The 27,711-nt window shown below is 40.3% G+C and overlaps 1 protein-coding gene across 4 annotated transcripts in view; it reads right to left on the bottom strand.

Moving 5' to 3' along the window:
- DLG5 (discs large MAGUK scaffold protein 5) overlaps positions 1–26,495 on the bottom strand; it is a gene marked incomplete at its 5' end in the record, with an annotated part of 97,121 nt that extends 70,626 nt beyond the window's left edge. For all 4 annotated transcript variants that reach the window (XM_082286601.1, XM_082286604.1, XM_082286602.1 and 1 more), the window contains one exon: positions 26,195–26,495. In XM_082286601.1, the coding sequence (XP_082142727.1) occupies positions 26,195–26,495 (301 nt within the window). The remainder of the gene's footprint in view (positions 1–26,194) is intronic.
- Between the last annotated feature and the right edge of the window lie 1,216 nt (positions 26,496–27,711).

Genomic DNA, 27,711 nt, shown 5'->3' with positions numbered 1-27,711 from the left:
GCAAGACTTTGCAACCTCTTCATTTAACCATATAAACATCCACATTTCAATGATTCCAAATCAACAACAGAAGAGGCAGTAAATATTGTGCCTCCAAAGGTAGCCTTGAACAGGCTTTGCTGTGCAGGCTTCATGGCAGGCTTTGACTCCTCCTCTCTTCCTTAAGCCTTCAGAATACTGGCCTTCTTTACATCTTTTTCCTTGATCATGTTCTGTAGATATTGGGGATTTTCCTGAAGGAGATGGTATCAATAAAACCATCAGGATCAAGTGTTCCATTTCGATTTCCATTTCAACAATAGCTATGAGAATAGCGAGGTCAAGGGTGTGCAGAGGACACAAAAAACACGAGGAGAATGGGTTTAAAAAAAAAAAGGTAAACATTCATTGCATCCATTGTTTTCCTCACATACACATGGTTTTCAGCATGAAACACTGACATACAGTTATGACTAAACAATCAAAACCATGCAACTGATATAAACTAAGAAAAGGTTTCCCCCTAAACAAAACCCACCAAAAACCTGAAGTGAGATGAATTACAATGCTACAGCACCTATTACCACCAAATATTTGAAAGACATTACAACGAAGACCGAATTCTACTACTCCGTAACATGAAAAACTGTTTAGGAAATGATAATGAAGACACGGGTTGAGAAGGATCACTGTTTACCACAGGACTAAAATCTCCCCTGACATGAATTACAGCCATCTTTGATACTGCAACTCTTCTCTACGGGACAGTTTCACCACTTTTTTCTTTATTCTCACATAGTACTGCATCATCTGGTGTTGTTACAGGTATTCTTATTCTCCATTGCCATTAGATAAGTCAAGAATATTCCAGATATTTAAGTTACAAAAAACTAGGTTCAATCACAGTTTTTCCACGTCCACTTATTGTTACGTTGCACGATTTTAATGTTAAGAATACAGTGTAGAAAAAATAAAAAGGAAACGTAATTGTGTAAACAGAAGTATGTAAAAGCAAACAGATGACTGGAGTTCAGATCAACAGTTCCATCTTTTCTAATAGTGCTATAAACCACAAATCCCTCATGGGAAATACTACATCTTCTCTCTGCTTGGATAATATCTTCCAAAAATCGACATTTTGAGTACATTAGAAGATATGTTAAAAACTACCGTGAATATTAGTTTGGATCCATTAGAAAGTAGTTCACATTTCAAAATCCACAATGCAACATATCCCAAAAGGGTTTTAATTTGTACAAAAGCATATAACCGTCTCTTTTCTTTCACAAATAACATCACAGGAAAACTTCAAAGAAAATTTAAATTCCTCAACTGTAAAGAGGGTTGATAGCATGTAGCTCTTTAAATCGTTGCTTTCCCTTCCTGTGCTACCCTTTTTCCTGATGGGAAAACAAATCTTGCAACTTTGCACTTAAAGGGCTAAATTTGCTTTTTAATTAGAGATGCTTGTGCTGATTCTGTTTTACTTAAAATGCAGAGATCCTTCCAGAAACACTTAATAAATCAGTACTTTAGAAAAAAATTAAATGCACAGAATTAAGATAATTGAAATAAATGAGGGAAAAGAAATCCAAGCTACTGCAAAGATCCTTAAAGTAAAAAAAAACCAAAAAAAAACCCAAAAAAACTCCCCCAAACACTCAACAACTTGTTTCCAGACAGAGGAAACATTTATGACTTCACAGACTTTCACAGAGGTCCAGACTTTTTTGATCAAGAGCAAAGTCAGATTACCTACCTGCTACTATCTTCAGTATGACAATGGGATGAACCAGAAAGATTTAATCCCATGAGCACTCTTATTTTTTGGCATGCTCTCTGTATGTATCCAGTTATGTATCCTGACAGGTGAGAGTTTGAGGTTGGTCATATTTATTTATCTTTCAGCTTCATAAAGCATGCTCTTCTCCATTCTCTAGACAGATTATCAGCGGGAAGGGTCTCAATGGACAAATGCACATTAACACTTGCGAAAACAAACAAACAAAACCCCACACAAACCCTCTTCGCCTACCCAGAGTTCCTGTCTCAGTCCCCTGCACTATTAACAAGTCCAAGCATCAGAGTCCTATGATACAATAAGCAATACAACAAAGTTGTTACCTTCAGGCAGGCTAATAGGAAAAAAAACTAAAGCTGGTGACTTGCCACCAGCTCCACATACATAAAACGCAGGAGCTGATCAGTATTTGCAACTATCCAAGAGAAACTGAGCAGAAGCACCCTCCCAGGCATACAAGAAAAGCTTTACAATTCAAAACCAAGCTCAGTTTGCATACAAGAACATCTGGAACCCGTTCATTCTACATCAAGAAGTTTCCCCATCAAAAAGCACAACTTTGAGTGCTTTTTGGTGATGCCATCAGATAGCAATTATGACACGTAAAGAGAAGCCATCAGGAAAGTTTTGAAAAATTAAACCAAGCATCTGAGCTACCATGACCCTTTGAAGAGATGAGAAACACCCCTTTACTAAAAACCTGTATTAGGGAAATATGTTGTTTTAAACAAGTCAGAACAAGCCCTACCTGGTTATAGAATTTACCTCCCTCATGCTGCTTTTAGGCTGAACTCCTGTAATTATTCCTAGAAGTGCAAATACTAACCACTACTATTACTCACTTGGTATTTGGGCACAGTAGATCAGCATTATCATCTGGTTTTCAAGGCAGGATGATTCTAGTCACAAAGTGTTCTTAAAATGTCACCTCCCTGGTTCCTCAGCTCGAGCAAAAAGGACAAGCATTTGCACAGGTTAAATGATCACTCACTGATTCATGCCTGCACGGCAAGTAGTGCACTCTGGCCAGAATTCATCACAAACAGAGTGTTGGTAGATTGGCAACTGGGATGCTTTGTCACACACAGAAACACAACTGCACATTTATCACCTACACGAATTAAGAGCGGACGAAAATAAAAACAATATCCAGCATAACCAGCACATAAGTAGCAGTGATAATGGACAGCTAAAGGGAACATAAGACTCAAAATGATTCAAAGAAATTGCAAAGATAAACATTCAAACTGGAAGACTATACACAAAACAACCAGGCCATTATGTTTTACTGGCACATCTAGTGAGGCACTGGAATTTGCTTTGCGTTTTCAAAAGTGGATCTTCCAAAACATTCCCTTTCTCTTGAATGGGGAAAAAACCAACTACTAGAACTAGTAGAAACAGGATAAGGAAATCCACACTGGCACCAGCAAAGTTATTCTTGGTTCACTGAGACAATGGAAAGCAACAACCACACTCCATGCTCCCCCTACTAGTAGAAATCAGAGCCCTAAGGAACCTGCTGGCCCCTGTACTATTCTCATCCCTCTGAAGATGTATCCTGTCTCCTCCTTACATCTCACTGCAGAAACAGATCTGCTACTAGCTCTTCATCATCATCTTTCACAGCTTTCTGAGACACTGTTTATCTTCTTACTGAAACCAACCTCCATAATTTTCCTACTTTTAAATTTTTGTTTGTCTTAGCAAGAAAAAGGCAAGAATTTTCATTACTCTGTGTGTGTGGGGGAGTTCTTATGATTAGTATTTTTGGAGAAGAGAAAGAAAAGCTGTATTCTGAAAGCAAACAGACCAACTTTTATAGGACCAGAAACACCCTGCCATGGCCTTGGCTCCAAATACACATACAATAATCTTTAAAAATACCCATCATCTCATCAGTATTCCTGTTTCCTTCCCAGAAATCTAGTACCCGATTTTCAAAACTAGAAATCATGCCTATATATCTTTTACTTTTCAAGAAATGAGGTAAGGTAAACACTTGCACACTTTTGGCTTTGGTTTGTTTTTTTTGTTTTTTTTTTTTTTAAATAGAATACTGTTATCTGAAGGATGCATGTTCATTAAGTGGAAAAATTTAAGTCTTAACTGGCAACAAGAGGCAGCACAAAGTTTGATTGCATATTTAATTCAATTTACCAAGGTGGCATTTCTGTGTTATGAGTTAAACAAACAGATGTCACTTGGAACAAATGACAACGGTTTTCTGTTGCAAGTCTTGGCACAGAACAATAAGGTGGCTTGATTAATTTCTTTAAAAATAAATTTTAAAAATAATTGTCACTGTTGATACACAGAAGCAAGATTATGTTTACCTTCTCAAAACTATGAAGTGTTAAAAAAAATTCCAACCTCTATACTTGAGGTCAAGATCAACATTATCTTACGCCAGGTGCTGTAGCCTACATTTATAAGAGCATGAATATGGATCTAGTGATGACTGAAAGCATTATTATTGGTTTTAAAATTTCAGATTAAAATTTGTTAAAACACACATGTCCATAGACTATACATATATTGTTCTTCCCACAAACAACGACAATAAAGAAGAAAGATAACAGATGGGTTTTGACAGCCAGAAGTTTAAGCCAGCGATATTCAACACGAAAAGAATAGAAATCAACCTCAACAACTGTTAAATTACTGGGTCTTTTTCGCTAAATTAATGGGAAGCAGAAAGCTTTCTGAGAAACAGAATCACTCATACTAGCTCAGTCTGTTTTCCAGTGGCTATCCATAAAAACCTGCATTTTAGAGAGTGACACAGGCATATACAAAGAGGATAAAAAAGAATGGGGAATAGGCTATTTGCAATACTACATGCTAATTAACAGCAGGAATAGGTCTGGAGAAAACGCTGTGGTGTGAAAGGAAATGTTCACCTGTTGAGGAGTAACAGCAACATTAACACATTCTTTAGTGTTTTGCTCCCTATGCTGAACTTCCAGGGCACTTGAAGGAACCTCCTGCATCCCTGTGACTAGAAGGTCAAAGCACAGATAGCATGAAGTGAAAATAATGCAAAGAACAAGGGCAGAAGGGATAAGTAGGGAAGTTTTCTTGACTGCTTTCTGAACGGTGTCAGGGCACAAGAGCTCTCCTGCCACTGTGACCACTGATCTCACTGTGACAGCTCAGCCTGAAACACAGCTCCCAACTTCACACACCCATAACAAGAAGCAGGTATAGCATAAGAAAAATCCAGAAACCAAATCAGAGTCATGAAGGCATGATAAATCTTTAAATGGTTCAGACCTTTTCCATGTAGTTTGGTATTAAGCTAAATTATGTTAAAACCTAGACAGTAAAACACCAATTTGAAATCAAAAAATTGTTAGCACATCAACTTTTTTCTACTACAAAACTTTCAGCAAACTCAAAGCAAAAAAATATCCTGGATGGAGTTTCAATGTAGCATGGACATGCTCTCCATGGGTCTAGTCAAGCAACATTAAAGCTCTAAAAGTGTGTTTTAAGAGGAGTAAGATTCATGACCCAGAAGCCCTAAAGAACAAACCACAACTTTTGTTTTAAAAAGTCCTGTTGCCTCTGCGTTTACAAGAATGGCAGAAAATCTGTCAGCACGGCTTCTACACACAAAGAAAACTGGAATGATAAAACCCACTCTTCTTACCAAGACAGAAGCTCCAGTACGGCAGTATTGTGGTTGTTAGAAAGGCAGGCCTATAAAATTCTGCTTATTGTCTGAATAGGAGCACTACAGAGGAATGTTGTAAAAATTTTCTAAGGAGATTTAAGAGTGCTTTTAAATTGCTGGACAAAGGGACGAAATTGAGAACCTGAAGAAAGCTGATCTACAACTGGAGCCAATTTCATTTGTCTCGATATTCCTGTGTCTACTCAGACAACAAATGCTGTAATGTGAAACATAGCAAAAGCAGTATTTACTTCCCACATAAGTTGTATGTCTCACATAAATTTCTATGTCAGTGAAGCAAACAGTAAAGGCATATTATCCCTGTCCCTGTGTTTTCCTGCAGACTGAAAAAGCTGCTGACTGTTCAAATCTTAGTCTTCACACCAAGGTGACAGAGATCCCCATTCTGTTTATTTTTCATCAAAACAGACAGAAGAGCTCTTTATAACTTGCAGGAGGCATAGCCTCCTCAAAAAGTGAGCCTCAGCACAGCACCAGCAGAAGACAACTGCTGTGTACCATCTAATGTTTATTTTCATCCTTGGTGACTTTTTTTTGGTGTGGAATAAGAAGCTAATATGCCGGATGCTATTCATGTTTCCAAAACTTTGAACCCGGTTAATTTATTGCAATTTGCTCATTTTGAAATCTGTTCTCACTACTGAAATACTACACTGATTATTGCACCAGTTAAAGAACTGAAAACTGGTATTATTTCAGCTTCATACATCCAGTAAAAGCATGATCTCCTTCATCTGAATGTCTCACAGTGGTGTACATTACAGATGTGTCTAGGAACCTGTGTGTGTGTATATATAGGTACAAAAAACTCTGGAAAATGTTTTCAACATCAACTACAGATCTCACTTTCCTCATTAAAAGTATTTTTTTAAAGTAAGTTTGATTATGAATAACAGCTTCATAAAAAAATAACAGCTCTGCACTGCAGCCCCACTTCTGCCTTCAATACACCAGGTCTTCTAGAAGAGCCTGGCAAGCTTCAGAATTGAGGTTTCAGCCATGTCCCATTTGACACACACTGTGCAGAACCAACATTGTGCCAATAAATTAACTTCCATAGCAAAAGCTATGCCACTCACTTCATCCAAAAGACAGGCTGTAGTGTGTTCAAAACACAGCAACTTCCACCTGATTCTGCAGGTGCAAGCTCAAGACTTCCTTACATGCACTGCCAAAACTCTCCCATGAGATTTCCAGGAAAAGTTCCACGAGATTTTAAAACAAAGAATAAAATAATCGAGGGTATGGGAATGATGATACAGAAATAAAAACACCATGTCTGAGGATAGTGACTCGCCAGACCTCTGTTTACATACAAGTCACTTGCAGAAAGCCCTGATGTCAAAGCCAGGTTTGCAATGCTTTCATTCTTCAGCCTCTGCTACTAATAAGACTATCTTCTATACATGATTATAAATGGAGGAAGGTATAAATTGACACATCACACTTGCACACGCAGGACTTCAACATCCCACTTAGAAGGACCTTTCCTTTCTACCACATTCTATATGACACATATGCAGACCAATGACATGCTTGAAATTTTTTTGACATGCCATTTTAGCTATTGGCAACCTGTTACCAGAAATCACTTAGCAGTTTGTCTCTAGAAAAGCTGACTGCCTAGGAACCAACAGAAGACCTGAGAAGCTATCCAACTGGTACAGGTTCTATACACGACTAAAAAGGTAATGTGGTTCAAGGAGAAATTACTTCACAGCACGTATGTGGCTGTAGAACATATACCCTGGGCTGGGGATGGGATGAACACAGACACAAATACTTGTTTTGGAAGGAAAAAAAGAATTCTCTTCCCCCATGTTTTGCTTTTAATCAGTCTCCACACAAACACTGGAAGCCAGGTTGTTGGGACTTCAGTTAAGAGCTTCCCATGCTGCTGAACACTGAAAGAGGGAAGTAGGTTATGACACTACCACAATCAAACCACAAGAAAACTATGATTTTGGCCTCAGAATGTTTCACTTCTTCATGCTGCACAACTCTTAGCATGAACCTTATAAAATAATGGCTGGATTGAACATTTGACTTTGATTTGCTAGTCAAAATGTTTTTCCTTCTTTAAAGGAGTTTTGGCAATTTATTTCAATTTGTTTCTGCTTGTAAACAGCAATTTGCTGTATTTTACAGCCAACTTACTGCAAAGAATGGCTGAGATAAATCTATCCACTGTTCATCTAACCACAGATCAATGCTATCAAAAATTGAATCCCTCAGAAAAGGTGAAGAGTAACATAAAGGAATTACAAAAGGAAAAAAGAAGCACTCCTCAAAATTTTTCACAACCTTTAACCATTTCCTTTCCAAAACCAAGCAGAAAGCCAAAGGAATACCAACAAAGAGCCCATAAAGATACTCAACACCAATGTAACCATTCAGCTTTCCAATACCTTTCAGTGAAGCTTTACAGTAATGCATTTCTGCTTCTGCTCTCTTCCAACTCATCTTCCTTCTCAACTCCAAAGATTACAGGTTGATTGTACAGACAGTATCTCATATATGCTGCTCCCAAATCCTCCCAACCCAGCTAAGCTTTGTCATTATCATGATGTTATTGTCTTCCTCATCAAGTCCGTGTTCCACAAACAGGTTTCTGATTAAAGACAGACACGTTTGCTTAATAACCATAGTCATTATCACCTGGTTTCAGATGCTGCCTGCATAACACTTCATTTTCCTTATTTCTACCATGTTATACCTATAATTCTATTTGTTGCCCTCTTCAGTATTGCTTTTGGGATGAATGAGGTCAGCAAGCAAGTACTCACAAACGAAGTAAGCTTTAAGCTTAAGTTAATGCAAGCTTGAAAACAAAAAGTCAGAATAAGAAACTATCAGAGAAAGCACACAGGAAATGTTATTACAAGCAACCATATTACTTTTGCCCATATTACTGTGTATGTACCAACATATATTCTATGACTATGATCAGACAATTGAGCTCAGTCCCTGTGATTTAAAAATATAAGCTAATATAATGCTGTGGTGTGGGGGGCTAAAGAAATTACAGTTCTGTATGCTCAACAACCAAGTATTACTGGAACGCTACTAGTCAAGCTGCAGAAGGAACTTACACTAATAAGTGGCAAGAAGTTATAAAATCAGCACTAACAATCCTAAGAGCAGTGTCTGAATAAATGAAACACAAATTCATGTCTTGCATGCCAATCAGTTTAGATACAGGTTCAAAATACTTCATGTGCTTCCTGGCATGGCAATATTCTTCTAAAGCAATATCTCTGTAACCACACAGATTTTCGGTTTTCCAAATAGTTGGAATCATAAGGCAGTGTGCATATATCAACATTTTTCTGTTTAAAATTTTATTCTCAATAACAGAACATTTATCAACAGAGGTCTGGAGAGCACATTCCAGTGTTAGTTTTAACTATGAGTAGAAGCTTTTGTCCAAGGGTGACTGAAGAGAAGCAGTAAAAAAACCCCCAAAACAACACAAAAAAAAACCCAAAAACAAACAAACAAAATCCCCACAAAACCCCCGAAGAAAGAAACAAACTACAAAAACCCCACCCCAACTAACTAACCAAGCAAACCCGAACTAGTTTCTAGTAAGCTTTACAAGAAACATCACTGGTACAAACTAAAACATAAGCAGATTTCCTGCAATAACACAGGCTGAAAAGCCTGTCTGCTAACTCACCCAAAAACTATTGCCATATTTCAGGCACTACAAACTGTGCACAGAGCACGGCGCAGACACCTTCCCAGCCAAAACCAAAGAGAACCCCCTGCAAATGTGGCCTGGAGTTAGTGCTAGCAGTGGAGAGGTAACCCGGAGCGCCGGCTCTAGCGCCGCGCGGGGCAGCCGGCGGCTCCGGCGGTCCTTAAGCAGCGCGACAGCCCGGGCACAACAAAGGGCTGCTGTTCTGCGGCAGCAGCAGGCGGCAGCTGAACCAGTTGGCCCAGTACCCTACCGTGTCTGTGGGACATCAAAGGCTGGCTGTGACCTAAGCAGACAATTAGGATGCGTGGGTGTAGAGTTACAGAGTTCCAAGAGGTCACTCACGGATGAATTTTAGCACTGCAGTACAACCCCTTTATAAAGCAGTATTACTGGCTTTGCGCAACCAGCCTTCGTGCTGATCCCAGATCTAGGGAAGTGACTGCAACGCTACTTTACTTTTTTCTGTATAAAGTTTACTGCAAAATTAAAGCGCAATTCCTGAGATGAGCTAAGTAGTTTAAACATATATACAACAAATTTAGTTTGCAAAGGATAGATACTGTGTTATCTTCTCTTACAGAACCATGTAACCAAGTTAACCAAGACACTGATGAGGAAAGGAGGGAACAGCTGTAGAGTAATTAGCAAGGACAACAATCACACCCTATTGCCAGACACTCAAGCTGTAGCAATAAGGTACAATACTCCAGCACTAAGTAAGGCTTGTAAGTTCTATACATATGGTGTAAACATAAATTCAAGAGATACCTCCTTACAAAGAAGCCCAGTTGTTCTTTGCCCTCCGTTGAAGACACCACCAGCATCAACACCATCTATCCCATCACACAGCACTGCCCTTCTCACCACCTCAATCCCAAGGTGCTGTCACAGGACTATTTCCTCTCTTACTTCTGCTGCTCCCCAAGACACAACTCTCCTCATTTTACCACCAGTTCCAAATGTGCATGCCAAACTAATAAAGACAGATCTGAAGCAGAAAAAACTGGGCCAAGATCACAACACCTCTATACCATACCAGTCATTTAATCACATAAAGACAAGAAGTTCTTAGATGATGCAGTAATTAAAATATCAGAACAGATTTATTTCTTCTTCACTCTTAGTATGGCTCCAGCAGTAAGGCTAAAGAACACTTGCTAATCAAATTAGCTCGAGTCAGGTACTCTGAACAGTTACACATCCTTGTGGCAGACCTTCATGCAATCCTGTACTTGGGGATTCACAGTGACTACAACTGGTATACAAATCTGCATATTTTTGAATTTTCAAAATACATTATGTCTGGAGTAAAAAATAACTTAATTTTCCTGATTTTTAAAGGATCTTAAAAACTATTATCCCATGATTCAGGTGCTTAATAGAAGTTTCAAATAAAAACACTGAAATCCTGAGGTTTGAAAAATATCTTCATGCCTTTGCTTCAGTCCAGCACCTTATTTCACATTTAAGATGATTCCCCTGTAGGATATTCAACAGCAGCAAGGAAGCACCAAGAGAGGGCATTTAACTTCCAAATGCTGCCGAACTGGAATGCAACTGACACTATGAGAAAGCAAATTTTGTTTGCCAATTATCGTATCAGGAACTCAGGCACTGGTTTAACAACATTAGGGTCACACTTAATCATCCCAACTCATGTAAGCAGCAATATCTGAATACAACCCAAGAGACAAAGTGTTCTCTTGCTAAAGACGAGCATATGCTTACGCACCTTGTTAAATTGAACTGAATCTTTCAAGTGATGCTGTTTGAGGAAGCTCTTTAGAATTTCCTTTTTTTTTTTCTTCCCCCTCTTTTTTTCTAAGACCTAAGAGGTTATCTTATTGAAACTCACTTCATCTGAAGAAAAATCTCTTGGGATCAAACTACTGTTTTTACAGGTTTAAAAAAACAAAGCAAACAAACAAACAAATCCAACACCAAAGTTACACTGTAGCACTTGACATGAAATTAATCAAAATGAAACATTTTCCTGCTTCTTCTCTTCTTACACAACTCATTGGAACAGACAAAATTTCTCTACCAGTTTTCACCAAAATGCATCCTGAGAGTTCCCAGAACGTCATAATTCTTAACTCTTGAACATTTAATTAAATACTCCCAAACCACAACTTTTAGGAACAGATCTATTTCAGTCAGGACATCACCAGAACATAGGAGTTAAATGTAACAACCTTACCATGGATAGTTCAAACTCCATATGGTAGTTCAAGAACTGAACTACATATTTCTGAAAAACATTCTATTTTACAGAATAAAATTTGATTAATTACACTAATTAGAATATTACAGACCCCACTCAAAGGGATTTAGTACATTCATGTCAGAGCTATGTTCAAAAGCAGAAAATCTCAAAACAGAGAACTGCACTATTTTTCATAGCATTCAATAACCTTTGAAATGTTACTGTGATCACAAAAGTAATTTCTACTGCTTTTTCCTTCTAATTAAAAAGCCAAAGAGCAATAAGCAAGATGACAGAAGCCAAGAGTAAGATGAAGAGAGAAACAAACCAGATGGGAATATATTTATATATACTTAAGTTATTCACAAATTATGAAAAAAGAAATATCAAAATCTTTTCATTTGCCCTATAATCAGTGTTCTTTTCTAAAAGAGTTTTCAGATATTTTTATGTAAAGAGGATTGTGAATTCTAATTAAGATATAGCTGTAAGCCAGGATCCTCCATCATACAATTAACCTTAAATCCAGCCTCTAGCCGAGCGGGGTGCAGATGGAGATAGACAGATGTAATTATAAAGTCCATCAGCAGTAAGCCACTGGGAGAGGTTGCAGGCTTTCCTGTATTTCTACTTTGTACAGGGCGGTAGGCTATTTTTGTCAAAATATACCAGGAAGACACAGCTACTGTGATATAGTCACAGTACTTTTATATTAGCTTGAGTTTGCATCGTATACTATAAAGCACTAATTTTGAAAAAAATTACAACTGCATTCTTATTTCTGCAGGCTGCACTGTCTCACAGAGTGCTGGAGTAGGTATGGCATTCCCAGCTTCATTTCTGTCCTTTAGGATCAACTCCTCCCTTCTCTGCTTCAGACCTCACCTCTCCAACTGTAAAACTTTATTCTACCACCATTCTGAACACGTAAAGTGAGATTAACTGTAGAAAAAACATCATTTTGAACCTAAATTCTCAAAAAAAGAAAAAAAAAAAAAAGTTGTGCCGTGGCACATCGTTACTGGTTTTGTAATACATGTTCTGCTCTGCCATGGTGTTTGCATGCACATCTTAGCTTCCTCCAAATGATGGAAATCCTCTCAAGTCTTCAACTCATCAATGTCACTAAAAATCATGCATTCATGGAAATTCACAACTTTTGTCAATTTTGAGATAAGAGACAATAATATTGTGACCTTATTGTGATCCATCTAAGAATCAACCTTTCACGTGAATTTGGTAATCCTACATCTAAACATGCTATAGCAACTAGAACTCAACTATACTTCTATAATTTCTTACAGTAAGGGTATTGAAGAGAAATATCCAATAGCAAGGCATAACACATGCAGTTCGGCATTTTCTACTAACCAGAAACCTATGAACAGTTTCTGCTTAGTGTCTGAAAACAGTACTAAGATTGCACATTTCAAATGTTTTTATGTTCCTATTTAAGATCTGCAAATAGCACTTAAGCATAGCAAAAAAAGAATATTTTATCTTCATATAATGCAGTCAATTCACATTCCACCATCATACATGAGCCATTTGCTTATCTGAAAGCAGCAGCAAAGATTAAATTTGCATTAACCATTTTACCACAGTTATCCCACCCAAGCTGGGGAAATCAGCTACACCTCCCATGCACTGCAAAGGGCATTCTTCACGAGTTTTACACAGGAGTTGAAAAAGGAATCACAAAGTAGATGGATGTAATGGTAAAACATTCAGACCCAGACTCTTAACTCTAGGGTCATGAACTGACAAATTTAAGAACACAAGGGTATTCATGCACATTTTTAATTATGGATCACTGCATATCTGACCACACCGGAGACCTGGACAACAAACATCCTGGCCTTGATGTTCAAAATGATATGCCAAAACCAGATGTACTTTACTGAAGTGGGAGCTGTAACAACACTGCTAAGTAAAAAGCTTTTTTAAACATTTATTATGTGTGGCAGGGAATTCTTTGTGCAAACTCTGACTTTTAGCGAGGACAATCTCAGCCATCTTAAGTGACTTTGTATAAAAGCAACCAGGAAAAGCTCACAGTCACCCTGGCAGAGGGAGTTCAACAAGTTCGTTCTTACTTCTCTCAGCCACCCTCTCCACATCTCAGCCCTAAATCTCTAGAAAGCTCCTCATCACTCCACCCATGCCACAAAGCCGAGAGACCCTGAGCCCAGGCTGGCTGATGTGGTCTCCTCTGACCCCGAGCTCACAGAACACCTGATTTGCAAGGCAAGTTGAAAACACTTAAATCCCACCCCATCCGGAGCCCATGAAAAGTCACTTAGGTCTGCCAGCAAACCCAGGGCTTAAGCAAGCACATAGAATTGCCCATTATATATTTTTTCCCCCTTAGAAAACTCCACCTGATTTTCATCACGAAAGCAGTCCCTGCAATCAGTTGCCTCATACTTCAGTAACAATGCATTATTCACATCCTGCTCTGAATACACATCCTTTCTCTCTTCTCCATGGTAGAAGTCCCCAAGTGCTTTAGAGGTGATCATTCCACTAACAACATTCTCACACTTACCTCCATGATGTTTAAGCCTTACTTTTGCACTAGGAAACTAGCACAGAGCAATTACCACCAGTAATGCTGGATGTTCAGCTTAGACATCCACAAAATGGGTGAAATAAAATCATCAGAAGGCAGCTGGCAAAGAAAGCTTCTCTCTGAAGTGACATTTCTAAAGAGCATTATTTGAAGCTGAAATTGGTTTTTATACAAAGATGAAATGAGCATTTTCAGCTTAAGCATTAGCAGGTTCACTCTTAAGGAAGCTCTTAATGACCTAGAGCTGTTTGGAAGACTCAGAATGGCACCTTTTCCCCATGATGCCACTTCCAGACAAAACTGCAGATAAACACTATACCTTGTAGTGTGTACAGAATGAAATTTTCTAAGACTCCACATTACTTTATTTAAATCCTAATCTTGATCTGAAAAAAAATTACAGGGAGAATTATATATATTTCAATGTTTTCATTATGATAATTAGTCTATGCTGAATGAAAACTAGTCTTCGGGTAATTCCTGTTTAGGAAGAAGTCTGTAAATTTCTCGAGGCTGATATAAAATTAAGACAAAAAAGCGCCACAAAGCATTTTCTTTGAAGTATTTTAAAAAGAAGGAAAAAATTCAGCAAGATCTGTTACAGGAATAAACATTTTGGTAAACCCAAATTTTACATTCAGAATGCTGCAGATATACATATTTAAGATGCGCTTATTAAAACACCCACACAATATCAAAAAACTGTTGGAGCAGAAAGACTAACTTCCATAATTCACTTCTGTCCAGCCTAACAACAGAACTCAAGAAAAATTTCATTTCTTCAAGGAGTTTCAAAAAACCTTTCAGGAAATGCCTAGCCACTGGTGTACCCTGCAATCCAATCATGAGATACAGACGATTCATTTCCCCTTCCCAATATGTCACAGCATTTACTACCTTAATTTATAAATGTTCAGAACAACTTCGTTAACCAAAATAAGCTTACAACACGAACATCAGAATTTTATGTTTTCTGTAATTTCTTCAAATCAAAACTTAGGTAATTTACAGAAAATTATAACTTTCGAATCTCACTGAAAAAGCTGTGCTTAGCGTAAGGATCTCTCTTAAGGTAATACAGTTATTTGTCCTGTTAAGCTCTTTCTTATATGTTTATCTTCCACAAAGCATACAGATAACATAGATGTAACAGGTCCCCTACCAAAACCATCATGAATAGACACCGAGTACTCAGTGAGAAAGCCGAGAAGCCTGTCTTCACAATACACATGTGAACTGAAAAGCATGAGGACAGCAGAAAATGGAGAACAGAGATTAGCCAGCCAAATGAGACTCCACTCCATAAGCTAACAGTGTTCTGTTGAAATTAAGAAAATGAAGTACACTTTTAGTTATTTTCTGAAACAGATCACATAACATGCAGATACTATCTACATTAGACACTACTGAGAATTAAATCAAAGGCCAAGGCTTCATGATCTAATCCGTAAGATCAGAAATCCTACAGCCTCAGTGATCCAAATTCACCTCCTCTAACTGTTGTAAGACCAGGGAATTATTCTAAACATTTATTATCTCTCAAAAGCCACAATGTCAAATAAAATGGTTTTAGCTATTACTGTGCATTTGCATCTCACACGGTAACAAAAATCTGTGCAACTTCAACAAAGCTTTAATTTTGGGGTGCACTGTAGGAACAAGCCAAAATATTTTGATAAGAGAAAACTGGTCTTTAAAAGTCTTTTCTACTTTCAATATATAATTTTTTAAAATTATTTCTCATTACAAAAGAAGCAAGTATTAAAAATTTCCATGCACAAATGTACACATACAATGCATTTGATGAGATGAATTCACAGAATTTTTTTATGTGGATTTCCTCCATAAGCTACTACAACCTTAGATAGGATCTGGCTCATGTGCCCATGAGAAAGCCAAACAGATACAGGGCAAAACCAATAAACTCCACACTGTATTGTTGCAATGCAGACTACTTGAAGAAGAATAAAAACTTTCCAGAGATGCTGAGAAACATGCAGTGCAGCACCCTGAAACTCCTTACAAGAGAGCACAGTGCAGCAAAGCGCTCATCACTGTAACCAGGCAATAGCTACACTGCAATCCTTCCAGTTGCACCAGTCTGCCTTCACCTTCTGCTTATCACTGGTACGGAAAAATCATGGGCCCCAAAAGACAAGCTCAGTATCAATACCATACTAACAACCCGGCATTTTGCAGCACGTTAAGAAACTTGCTATAGTTGGCTCTAAATTTAAATTGAGATTTGACATTCTAGACAATATAATGAGATACTCCCTGACAAATGAAATTTTATGCAAGTCATGTATGCACAGCATATCACTGAAGATCAACTCAGCCAGAGATAGAAAAACAGCTCAGCATTTACACATTGTGTTTTCTTCCAGTCCAGCACACACTACACACAGGTTTCAGGCAGTGTTGTACAGAACAGGACTGCCACCAGCCTTGACAGACAAGTTTTTCTTGTATGTTTTTACTGATTTTCATACTAATACCAATACTCCTGACATCCTACCACGTCCTAAAATCCCGAGACAGAAAGTATCTCTGACCTTCATATCTGAAACTACTTCTCAGTGTTATCAAGGAACTTTCTGTTCAGCCAAAACACTGCTCTGACACTTGCAGCAAGGCAGCCCTCAAAATACTCCCGATTACCTCAAAGGTGCCAGGAAAATAGGAAAGGTTCATGAACCAGGATAACAAATTAATATATCTGAAATATAGCATACCTTAAAGTGCTGGCCTACCAGCAATTTAGAAAAGTATCTCACTATATATCTCTCAAAGTTGATGTCTGCAGTCTATATCTAAATCAGCCCTGGGGTTACTCAATAGGGAGGGAGGCAGGGTTAACCCATTAAGGCAAACTAAACAGACCTTTAACCAAAAGTAGTCAATGCATCTTACAGAAAGTGTCCTTTCCTAATATGCCCTAAAGGTAACTAGAAGCCTCAAAACCTTAAACTTCTCCAGCAAAAAAAGGAAAGACTGCTTGTGCACTGTCAGAGCAGCAAAGGAAAGCTGTGGCAGCATATCTAAATAGAGAGGTGAAAATAGGCAGCGTGAGCATCCTAAGGTTCATTGCCACAGAAAGCAGAAAAGGGACTGAACAAGTAGGTTAGATTTTTAATACACCCTCCTATTAAAAGAGGGGAAAAAATACCACTACCTCAAGGTGAAAATAATATAATTGAAAGTGAATGCCCTCTTGAGAATACCTCTTTTTTGATCTTGAGAGGGTTTAGTACCACTTTTTGTGATTTTATTATTCTAAAATTCAGGTACGCCTACAGAGTTTGTTCAGAGTCTAACCCTGCACCAGAAGTACATATGATAGAGCAACTGATGGCAATAACAAATCAGTTGATCAATTACAGAGGAAAGCCTGTTAATACTTTTTGTTTGTTGGGGTTTTTTGTTTGTTTTGTTTTTCTTGAAGACCTTAGCATTTTATATTATTTTTAACCGCACCTACTTAAGTCAAACTGAAAGAGCAAAAACATGCCCTACATTCAATTAAACCTTAAGCAAGCTCTCAAATAACATCGCTCTCTCTCACAAAAGTGTTCAGAAAGGAAAAACCAGACTGCAAATTCATGACTACTTTAAATATTGAGAAGTGAAATTAATAACTGAGTTTTCTTGTTGTGCTGATGTATTTAGCTTCAAATAAAACCTTTAGATAACCTGATTTCACCACCATTAAACACGCACTTGCTCACCACCTGAAAAACACATCATCATATGACCTAAATGCGAATTAACCTTCTTAAAAATCACTGCAAGTGTTCATGAAATTATGCATGAAGCGTTTAAGAGAACTTTAAAATTGAATAACAAGACTTCCTGAAAGAAGTCATTAAAACAACATCTGTCAATCATCTGTCAACTTCTAGTTGAAGAACTCCCAACAACTCAATCAACCCCTCCTTCTGCAAGAGGATCGTAACTGTGGATGGCAAACTCAGATTATATAAGTGCTCCAAAAAGAGCAAGATCACACAGTTACCCAAGTCTCAAAATTCACCCTACAATGATTCTTCCACAAAAGCATGCAACAGAAGAAAGCTATCCACAAGAAAACCAAATATAAACAAGAAACAGAAACAATAAAGAAGATAAATATAGTTCTATGCTTATTAAAAAACCCCATGAACGTCTACGTAACAATTTAGGCAGCAGTGCTTGGCAATTTTGATGAGGATATTTTCTACACCAGCTTTATTTCCCCAACCCAAAAGTTCTGATTCTTCTACAGAAAGCCATATTTATACTTGTTGGCTGGCCTGTCTCAGAAAAAGAGAATATACTTGAAAAGGGATTTTGGTGCACCAATATCTAAAGAAAATAGTTCACTTCTGCCAGGTGTGTTCATAATTCCGACTACATTTTACATGCATCCTCAAGGAAAATACCTTTCTTTCTATACCACTGCTATCTTTTCCCACACAAACTCCATTTTGAGCACTACTGAGCAGCAAACAAGCATCAGCCTCACTTTCTGAGGTACAAGAGGTACTTTGCTGATGACACTGTTCAACCCAGAGAGCTTAGTATGCAACCCCTGGATTCTGCCAACATTTGCACATGCCCAACCTAAACGGGGATTACTCACATGCTGGAAGGTAAGTACATGAATAATAAACATGTTCGTGAATCAGCAATTATGTGCAGGTAGAATAAAAGCCAAAGCAAAAGGAGATGAGGCACAAGAGGCAACAAAGTTGTCACAAGGCATTAATAATATTAAGTGTGAATGCTCCCAACTGGATTTTTAGGAAAGCTAATTCAGAAGTAAGTTTACAGAACATTGGCTTTGAGGGTTTAGAGGTGGGGAAGAAGAGTTTTTTGGTTTATCATCCAATACATAATAAATTTTCAACTATATAAAAAGTCTGCAAAAACCAACCCCCCAACTCTCCAGCTGAAATACTTAATGGTTTTACATTCTCGCTTTCTGTCTCCAGCTGCAGGTCAGTTGCATGTCTGGAAATCTTAATCACAGTGATACAACCTACTTAAAACTCAAAAAAAAAAAAAATATTATTTTCTAAAATACAAAGAGCAGCTGTCCAGAACAAACATATTAACACTGTGAACAAGCAAACTGCTGAGCACCTCAACCCATGAACTGTGAAATTAGAGGCTTTGGAAGCTGTGAGGAAGAAGAGGTGGTGTTATATATATAAAATAGGCTGCCCTTAAATTCTTCTGACACCAGTTTGGGTAAGAAGGGCCTTCCAGTTGTAGTACGTTACTCTGGACTGCTCTGCAAGAAAAATATCCTTCAATGTTCACCCCAAGTGGCCAACTGCTTCTGTCAGCTTCAAGGGCCATCAATTCTCACTATCACCAGCTTCTGAAGCCTGGAAAGGGTGCCCTGTGAACATCAGACTCTCTTGCACAACAGCTGACAACAGGAGTTCCCAGAGCTAACCTTATTTGTATATATATATACATATATGTATATATATATATATAACCTTATTTGTATTTGTATAGCTGCAACAGGAGTGGATGCTGGTATTACCCCATCATCATCAACACAGCTGCTAGTGCACCACAACCTGTGACAAACATATGAATATACCTACTACACATCACACATTGTGCACTGGCTGTTTTGAATTGGTTTCTAAGTAATAACACTATGGTTCTCCTTCAATATTTTAGTAATTCTGTCTTCCACTGACAAGAATTAATATACCAGGGTATCACTGAGAGCTCCAAAAAATGGCCCTTTTGGAAGAGCCAGGCTCCAAAATTCAAAACTGGTCTCTTGAAAGGACAGCATCCTTCTTGTATGCTTCTATAAAGCTTCTATTTTCTAATAAAGCATTTTTGGCCTCAAGCCAAAGTTCAGCCACTGCGACCCTACCAGCTCCTACACCAGAATGATTCAGTTCTAAATTGCCACCGTTCACAAAAAAGCAGCCAATGACTTGCATCTTGAAGGTCACAAATAATGTTTTACCATGGACTACTCAATATAATTCAGTAGCCTAGATGTCTCAACTTCATTACTACAGCTCTTTTCACAAGAAGTTATATGCACTAACATATTTTTCTGTCTCCATCAATACTATGAACAGTTTACATAAAGAAATGTTTTAACATTCCTATATGTACAGCATTTTAAGATTCTTCTTATGAAAAGAACCCACAACAGGTCCACACTAATACCCAAAACGTGCTGGTGACTTATAATGCTTTAATCCCAGCCAAAACAAGGACAGCACTGAACAGCTCTGAAAGGTGAAACCTCTGTCCTCAGGATTTTACAGCATAAGGAATTGTTACAAGCAATTTATCAAGACTTACTGACATCTTTCTAATGACTGGAGTTTTGAAAAAGAATGTTAATGCTAGAGAATAATAATTAAGATAACAATTAACAGGAGCAAGGAAAACTAAAAAACAAAAATAAGAAATGAAGGTTAAAAAACCCCAGAAAGTGGCAAAAGCAAGCAGAAAATGGGGGGGAAAAAACCCCAAATACCAAAAAACTTAGTTCAAATTACTGGATTTGCTGAGAGAACTGGAAAGCCCAAAGTCACTATCCATGTGGTGACTTGGTTTTCACTAGCTAGACAAGGGGCCCAAAAAAATCAGACAAACCAGGACTGGTTACAGCTGCAAGAGAACAGTGAGACTGAGAACAGTAGTTAAAACAAGTTAAAGATCTGAAACCTCTGAGACAGGCAAGCTTTAAGCTTTAACAAGTAAGTAAGGAGCAAGTGACAGAAAGCTGTTTGCTTTCCTTAGTGATCATGTCTAATTTTGTAAGACACCAAGTCCTGCGTGTGTCCAAAGCAACTTGATAGTTGGATGCACCAATGCCACACAAATAGTTATTATTCCCTTTACTCTGATGAAAACAATGTCCCCGGGAGTTTACTGTGGTCAGCTTTCCTTCCACCCCCTCCCTGAGCACAGCAAAACAGTAATTGAGAACTACCACCCTTGGGATTTATGAACTACTAAAACATGCATTTCCTTCTTTGGAATTGAGAGCCTACTTCCATGAACTTACCACTATTAGACATTTCATTGGGAATACCCATCCGGACACTTGCCAGAATCTTGCTGCATTTTTTCTGCCTGGCAATTCCATGAGATACCAAGAATCTGAGATCATCAGAAGACACAGGTACTGCTAAACTACTGCTGGGTATTTTATTGAGTTTAATTACTGCTCAGCACTGCTGAAGAGCTGCACTTATCCAAAGTTGACTTCTGAACACGGCCTGCTTTTTCATCAGCACGATTTAGGAAATCCTGCAACAAGGCTTGCGTAGCTACCCTGGGAACTAATAACAGGTCTGGAAAAACCCAGACATACTGCTCTACTTCTCCCACTCTTCAATTTCCAGTGACAGAAGGGAGTGTAAATTGTACTTAATTGCAAAATTGTCAGTTCAGTCCTTGAGTCAGTAAATCATGCTTTTACAATTTCTCCTCATTCTCCCCTCTCTCCTTTCCCAGGAAATGCACAGTTACAGCACTAATTATCATCTCCAAGTATTTGTACTGTCTTCTCCCTTTTCCTCACCCCAGAGCCTCCTGAGCTGCCCTTTCTTCTGCCTTGCTCCTACAAGAGAGCACATCCCACCTCCCCACGTAACAACCTTCCTCCAGACAACTTCTGAGCTCCTCACAAGCACAAATTTTCATTCCTGCTCCTTTCACCAGTCATCAGCCAACACTTTGTGGGGATCAGGCAAGAATTTGTGAGGGATGGGAAAGAAGAGACAAAATGTGGAGGTTCCAGCAGTCATGCTTCCCAGCTCTTCAAGGTCAACCCTGGAATTACTGCATTTCCTGTGGATCTCCCGTAATGCTGCCAGAGAAGTGGGTCCCAGCTGTCCAACTCCTAAACTCATACTTACAGAGCTCGCCTTTTGTGTTTCATCTTAAATATGCTGAAAGATTTTGAAATATTTAAAAGTATACTTTGTGACTTCAAATCCCATATTGTCTGTTTTATATAGAAAACAGAGAGAGGAAGTTGAGATAATCCCTCTAAAAAGAGGAGAAAGCTGGAACTCTTTTCCTACTCTTAAACATGCCCACATTTACTTTTTGACTGAAAATTAACACTTGATGTCTGACCAAACACGGTTAGAAAAATAGTCTTAATAAATAACAGAAGAAAAATTTTCCAAGTCAATCTACAACCATCTTCTTTCCTTCCTGCCCCTTTAAAGATCTTTTTAAATATGCAATCAATTTTGAGTTCTAAAACCTAAATTCCCATCTTGAAACTGTTAAAGAAAGCACCTCTAAAGCCTAACACATGCTCACTGACTGCAGCTGGAGAGGTACAGAAGACCAATTGCTAATACAAAAGGAAACTGTGAACCTAAAATTTTATTAACTGTGCAAGCTGTAATGAAGCTCTTGTGTTCAGCAATCTACTCAGTTTCAAGACAAAGCGCACTTCTGTAGCCCCACAAGTTTATCTTGAAAACAAATTCCAAGCTCAACAACCAAACCTGCCTTTTTCCCACCTTTTCAGTATCACAAAAATGTAAATACAAAGCTCTTCGTTATCTGAAGCAATCAGAAGACTACACAGTTTCCTCAGATTTCCATTCTCACCTTTTAATTACATTTAAAGAAAATACATCTTAATAGCATTTGTCACAATGAACTATCTTCCATTACATTATTGTTATGGACACTTTTTATGACACAAAATTCACATTAAAGCAATAGTAAGAATGAAACATTTTCTGGTTATCAAGGTATCTAACAGACAACTGAATGCTCAGAAATGCCTTATTTTCACATTAGAAAGGATATGTAATTCCATCAGGATAAGGATTTCTCAGAAGCATGATGGAGGTATTTGCCAAATCAAATATTCAGTGGTAATCTATCAGTTCACTCCCAAGTAAATAAACAAAAATACTTAGCACACTGCTTATAGAATTCATCCATGTGCAAAATACTAGGAGATTTTAAACCAGCCAAGCAACCACTCTCACATGGGCAGAGCCAATTTTCTCACAAAGGTTTACAAAGAAGTGCAATGCAGTAATCAAAGGTTTTACTCAAGGAAGAACTAAAGTCTCCAAACACAATTAAATGAAACAGAAAATCCCACTTGGTTTAGCTTCTGCTTTACAGAAGGTAATTTCCTGTTTGATTTTGCACTCAGTTTTAACCAACACTGTTGGGCATACTATGCTTTGTTTCTAATTTGAGAAAACATTTTAACATTTGTTAAAAAACATAGATTTCAGTGGACAAACTACACAGTTTTAGATTTAAAATCAGCAATTAGAAGCCCCTATAAAAGACAAACATATTTAAATGGTGACTGAACAAGGGGAAACTCTATAAAGATAAAAAAGCTCTTTGTAGGGACAGAGTGAGAAAGTCTTTCAGCAGCCTCCAGGACCCCACTTATTTCTCTTGAGCAGTCTGACCAGCTGTTTACTTCCCTCTGTGTGGCACAGATAAATACTTATAAAAGTGTCAGCTCTACATTGTCCAGCCAGTCACAAGAACTGCTGGTATAAATAACAACCTGAGCTTCCATCAGAGTTCACACATCGCCTTTAAAGTACAAAAGGAGGCAATATTTAAACTGAGAAGGAAGGAAACACAAAGCAATGGTACATGTTGCACATTATAGTGTCACGCATTAAAATGGATGAAGAAGCATTCTACTGTAGTGAGTGGTCTGTATGCTGATTTCTGAAACTTTGAACAAAACTATGCTGCTAAATTACCTTCTCACTTCCCTCACAACAGCAGCACACTGGAAAAAAAGAAATTAGCAAACATCACTACAAGACATTTTGATTATAAATAATTTTCATCTCCAATAAGCATTTAGGGGATGTGCGTTTTATTAGCCTCCCCTTCCAAAGAATACTAAAAATGATAGTTTACCACTGTAAGCTATCATTTTTAGAAATGCTAATGGGCAATATAAAAAACTTATTCAACTCTATAGGGTCACTCAAAGGGGTATTTAAGATATATAATTTTGCTTTTAAGAAGAAAGGCATTTTACATAACATGGACTATTTCACTCCGGTATTTTAAATACAGAATCCAACACTTCTCACTGTCCCACTTACTACTACACCCAAAAAACAAAAAGTGACTTGACACATCCACCTACAATATCTCCAGTGAAAAGGACTAAAACTCCCAAATGGCCCAAGAAGAGCAGAGGGGTGGTCAAACTTCCTACAGGGAGATATTAGAATAAAACTGATTAGAATAAAATAGCTGAATACATGTTCAAACAAGAACCTTTCTTCCACAGTTACCCTCAAACATTAACTCTTTGTATACCACATAGAGGACAAACTCACACAAAGACCAGGAATTACCAGAGGCTTTCAGTGGGCACACAAGCAGTCTCATGACTAATTACCATAACACCTCCTTAGGGGAGTAATGCTGGAATATATATACAACAGTATTTGAAGGCTCAGGTACATTACCTTTCTATGGTTTATTCTTAAATAAGCTCACTATCAGCAATCTCCTGTGAACTAATTTTTAAACATGTTTATCACAAGGAAAACAAATCCATAACTCTCAAAGCTAGCTCTTTATTACCACTGATAAATGAAAGCAATAACAGTTTAAAACACATCACATAAGAGAAACATCCTTCCCCACACAGACGTTAATTTAACTCAGATTAGCCTCCTGAACACAGTCAGTCAAAGAGGATATAGGTCACTTTGCCAATCAAACTACTTTTCCCTTGAGAACTCAGTGTTGTGAGACATTCTTCAATTCCAACCTGCATTTTAAAAATGAAGACTATTACTAAGTCCAACATCTACTTCATTTTTTTCTACCATTTGTGTTTTACACCTTTGATTTTAAGGCTGGGGAGTGCTAGTAGCCCAGTACCATTAATCCATCTTCACAACAAGGCAAGAATGGGCATTGCTCTAACCATACAAAGCCATCATGGGTCCCATTCTGGAAGGCAGTGAGTGCCCTCATCTCCCATTGATGTCAGACCACATAATGTTTCAAGTATTGAGGTCTATTGTTCAGTCCATTTTTCCCCCATCTTGTGAGGTCCTGCCATATATTCATTAGAAAAGGCCATACACTACACTACACTGAAATAAAACAAAACCTATGACCCCCAAGCATTTGTGTTTACTGAACTCCTACCATCCACAGCATAATTCAAATAAGGGCAGAGTACACAGCGCAACCACACACGCAAGGACTATTTTTCTGACAGAAGTAGCTCTTAAATGGCTTTATTTTCTTAAAGAAATGGTATCATTTATAAGAGTCAAGAAGCCCTCCCAATGCATTTCCTGATGTAAATAGGTAGTGACACTGTAAACCTCGAATCCAATAACAACACCAAAGAGAGACTCTGCATTTCTGAATCAGCCAACTTGCTCACACTAGATAAGAATACCTACACATCACTATAATACAGAATTACCATTTACTCCAATTTTTCATTTAGAAACAAAGCTGCACTTGCAAAGCCTTATATACTGTCACCTATCATTATTTTAAAGTTTTGGTTTGTGCACATAAAAGTAGGCTGTGACTTGTTTTGGAAGGAGGAGACTAGGGAAAGACCTGTGGATCAAAGCCCAACTTACTTAAGGACGTGTTTTACACTCAAATTCTTCTCGTCTGGATTTGCAGTTAAACTAATGGTTTCCCTGTTCTAACCACCAAGAAGAGTTACAACAATATAACCTCAAACAAACAGATGGTTGTCCAGAGAAAAAGTTACAGTATTTACTCAAAGGCACATCTGCTGGAGTCCTGCCAGCCAGCCAACTCCGGCAGAGTGGCTGCAGGGGGGAGTTTCAGTTTTGCCCGGTCAAGAGGCGGCTGTGTAACACCACCGGCGTTGGTGCTCAAGGGAGAAAAGCCCCTTCGCGTTCGGTTTTCCCGAGCCCTCAGTCGACACCCGGCTACGGGGGACGGGAGCAGCCGCAAGAACCAGGCTGGGCTGGCCTCTCCAAAGGGAGGGCGCAGCATCCGCGGCACCTCTCGGGGACCAGTACCAGCGCTCCCGCCAGGAAAGAAAGCGAAAGGGTCGGAAACACAAAATAAGCATCGAGACCCCAAGCGCAAACACGGGACTTCTATTCTCCACCGGAAAAGGAGGACCCCCGCCCGCTCCCTTCCCACCTTCGGGCGGGGGGCCCCGAGGGGCCCGCGCTGCCCTCCTCCTGCTCCCGCCCCGCGCCCCGGGCCCCACTCACCGGCCGTCTCGGCCGCGGCCGGCGCCCCCGCCACGCCGTTCAGGTAGAGGATGGAGAGCAGGTGGGGCTGCGTCTTCTCCAGGGCCACCCGCAGGTCCTGGAAGTGGTCCCGTTCCTTGCCCAGCAGCAGAGCGATGAGCAGCTCGGCCTTCCCGCCGCCCGCCGCCTCCAGGTCGCGCAGGTCGCGGGGGCCGAGGGCGCCGGCGGCCTCCAGCAGCTCCACCACCTTGTCCACCTCAGTCATGGCCTGTGCCAGGCTCTGCCGGCACTGAGCGAGCAGCTCCTTGTGCTTCGGCTCCATGGCTGCTGCAGGGCCGCCGCCGGCCAAACTTCGCCCGCCCCCAGCCCCGCCGCTCCGCCACCGCCGCCCCCGGGGAGGCGCGGGCCGAGGCGGGGCGGGTGCCGCCGGCCACCCTCCTCCGGCACCCGGCGCCCCCGCAACGGCCCCCGGCGAAACTTCGTCCGGAGAGGAGGAGCGGAGCTGGGACAGGACCTGGGCCGAGGGCGGCTTTGCCTTCGCCTCTTCCTCCTCCTCCTCCAGCAGGCGGGGGGCGAGCCGCCGTCAGGGGCTGCTGCTCCTCTTCCTTCTCCGTCTGGCGCCCCGCTCGCCTCCTTTCCGCCCCCCCGGGCGGCGAAACAACTTCTCCTCCTCCCGCCTGCCCGCGGGAGGGGACCGCCGGGAGCAGGAGCTGCGGGGAGCGCCGCCGCTTCCCGGCACCCCGCACCCCCGCGGGGCAGTCAGGATAACTTCTCTCCGCCGCTCGCCGCAGCCACACGGCCGGGAGGGGGTGCGGGGAGACGGGCTCAGCTCCAGGCGCCTCCTTTCATCGGCGGGCGCACGCAGCCATATTGGCTACACAAAGCTGCCGCCTGCGCCGAGACGGGGCTGCGGCAGCGCATCGCCCGCCCCGCTCCGCGCCGCGCCGCCCGCCCGACGCAGCGGCCGTCGCTCCCCTGGCCCGGTCTGGCCCGGCCCGGCCGCCGCCCGCCCCCCGGCCGTCAGTCAGGGGCGCCCGTCGGCCCCCGTGTGGCGCGAAGCAGGGCGGGCCCGGGGAAGGACCCGCGGCGCGGCCTGCGGGAGGTTCAGCCGCTCCTCCCGCCGGGGCTCCGCCGGGACAGGACGGGGTGCCCAGCCCGGGTGTCTGGGCGGCGAGACAAAGGCGGCGCTGCCGCGCCGGGGCCGGGCGGGCTGTTCCGCTGCCCTCTCCCGGAGGCGGGAGCGGCCGCCTGTTGAGGCTGCCGGCCGTGCAGCGGCGGAGCCGGAGTCTGCACCGGGCGGCAGCTTCTGGCATCAAGGTTTATTTCTTCCCAAGCCTGGAGAAGCTAAACATCAAAATAATAGCAGACTGGATAGGGGCTTTGTCCATTAGAATTTGCAAAGCCAAAAGTTTCTAGACAAGAGATCTAAACACTAGTAATAGTTGCTGGCTCGTCTTCCCTGTAAATTTCATCAGCGTTTCATGAATGACCAGAGACCAGGTAATTTACAAATAGAGAACAGATGTGACCGTACTCAG

The sequence above is a fragment of the Coloeus monedula genome (assembly GCF_965178545.1).
Source record: "Coloeus monedula genome assembly, chromosome: 8".
In the NCBI taxonomy this organism is placed as follows: domain Eukaryota; kingdom Metazoa; phylum Chordata; class Aves; order Passeriformes; family Corvidae; genus Coloeus; species Coloeus monedula.
The sequence above is the reverse complement of the archived record's forward strand: the minus strand, read 5'-3'. Positions and strand labels throughout refer to the sequence as shown.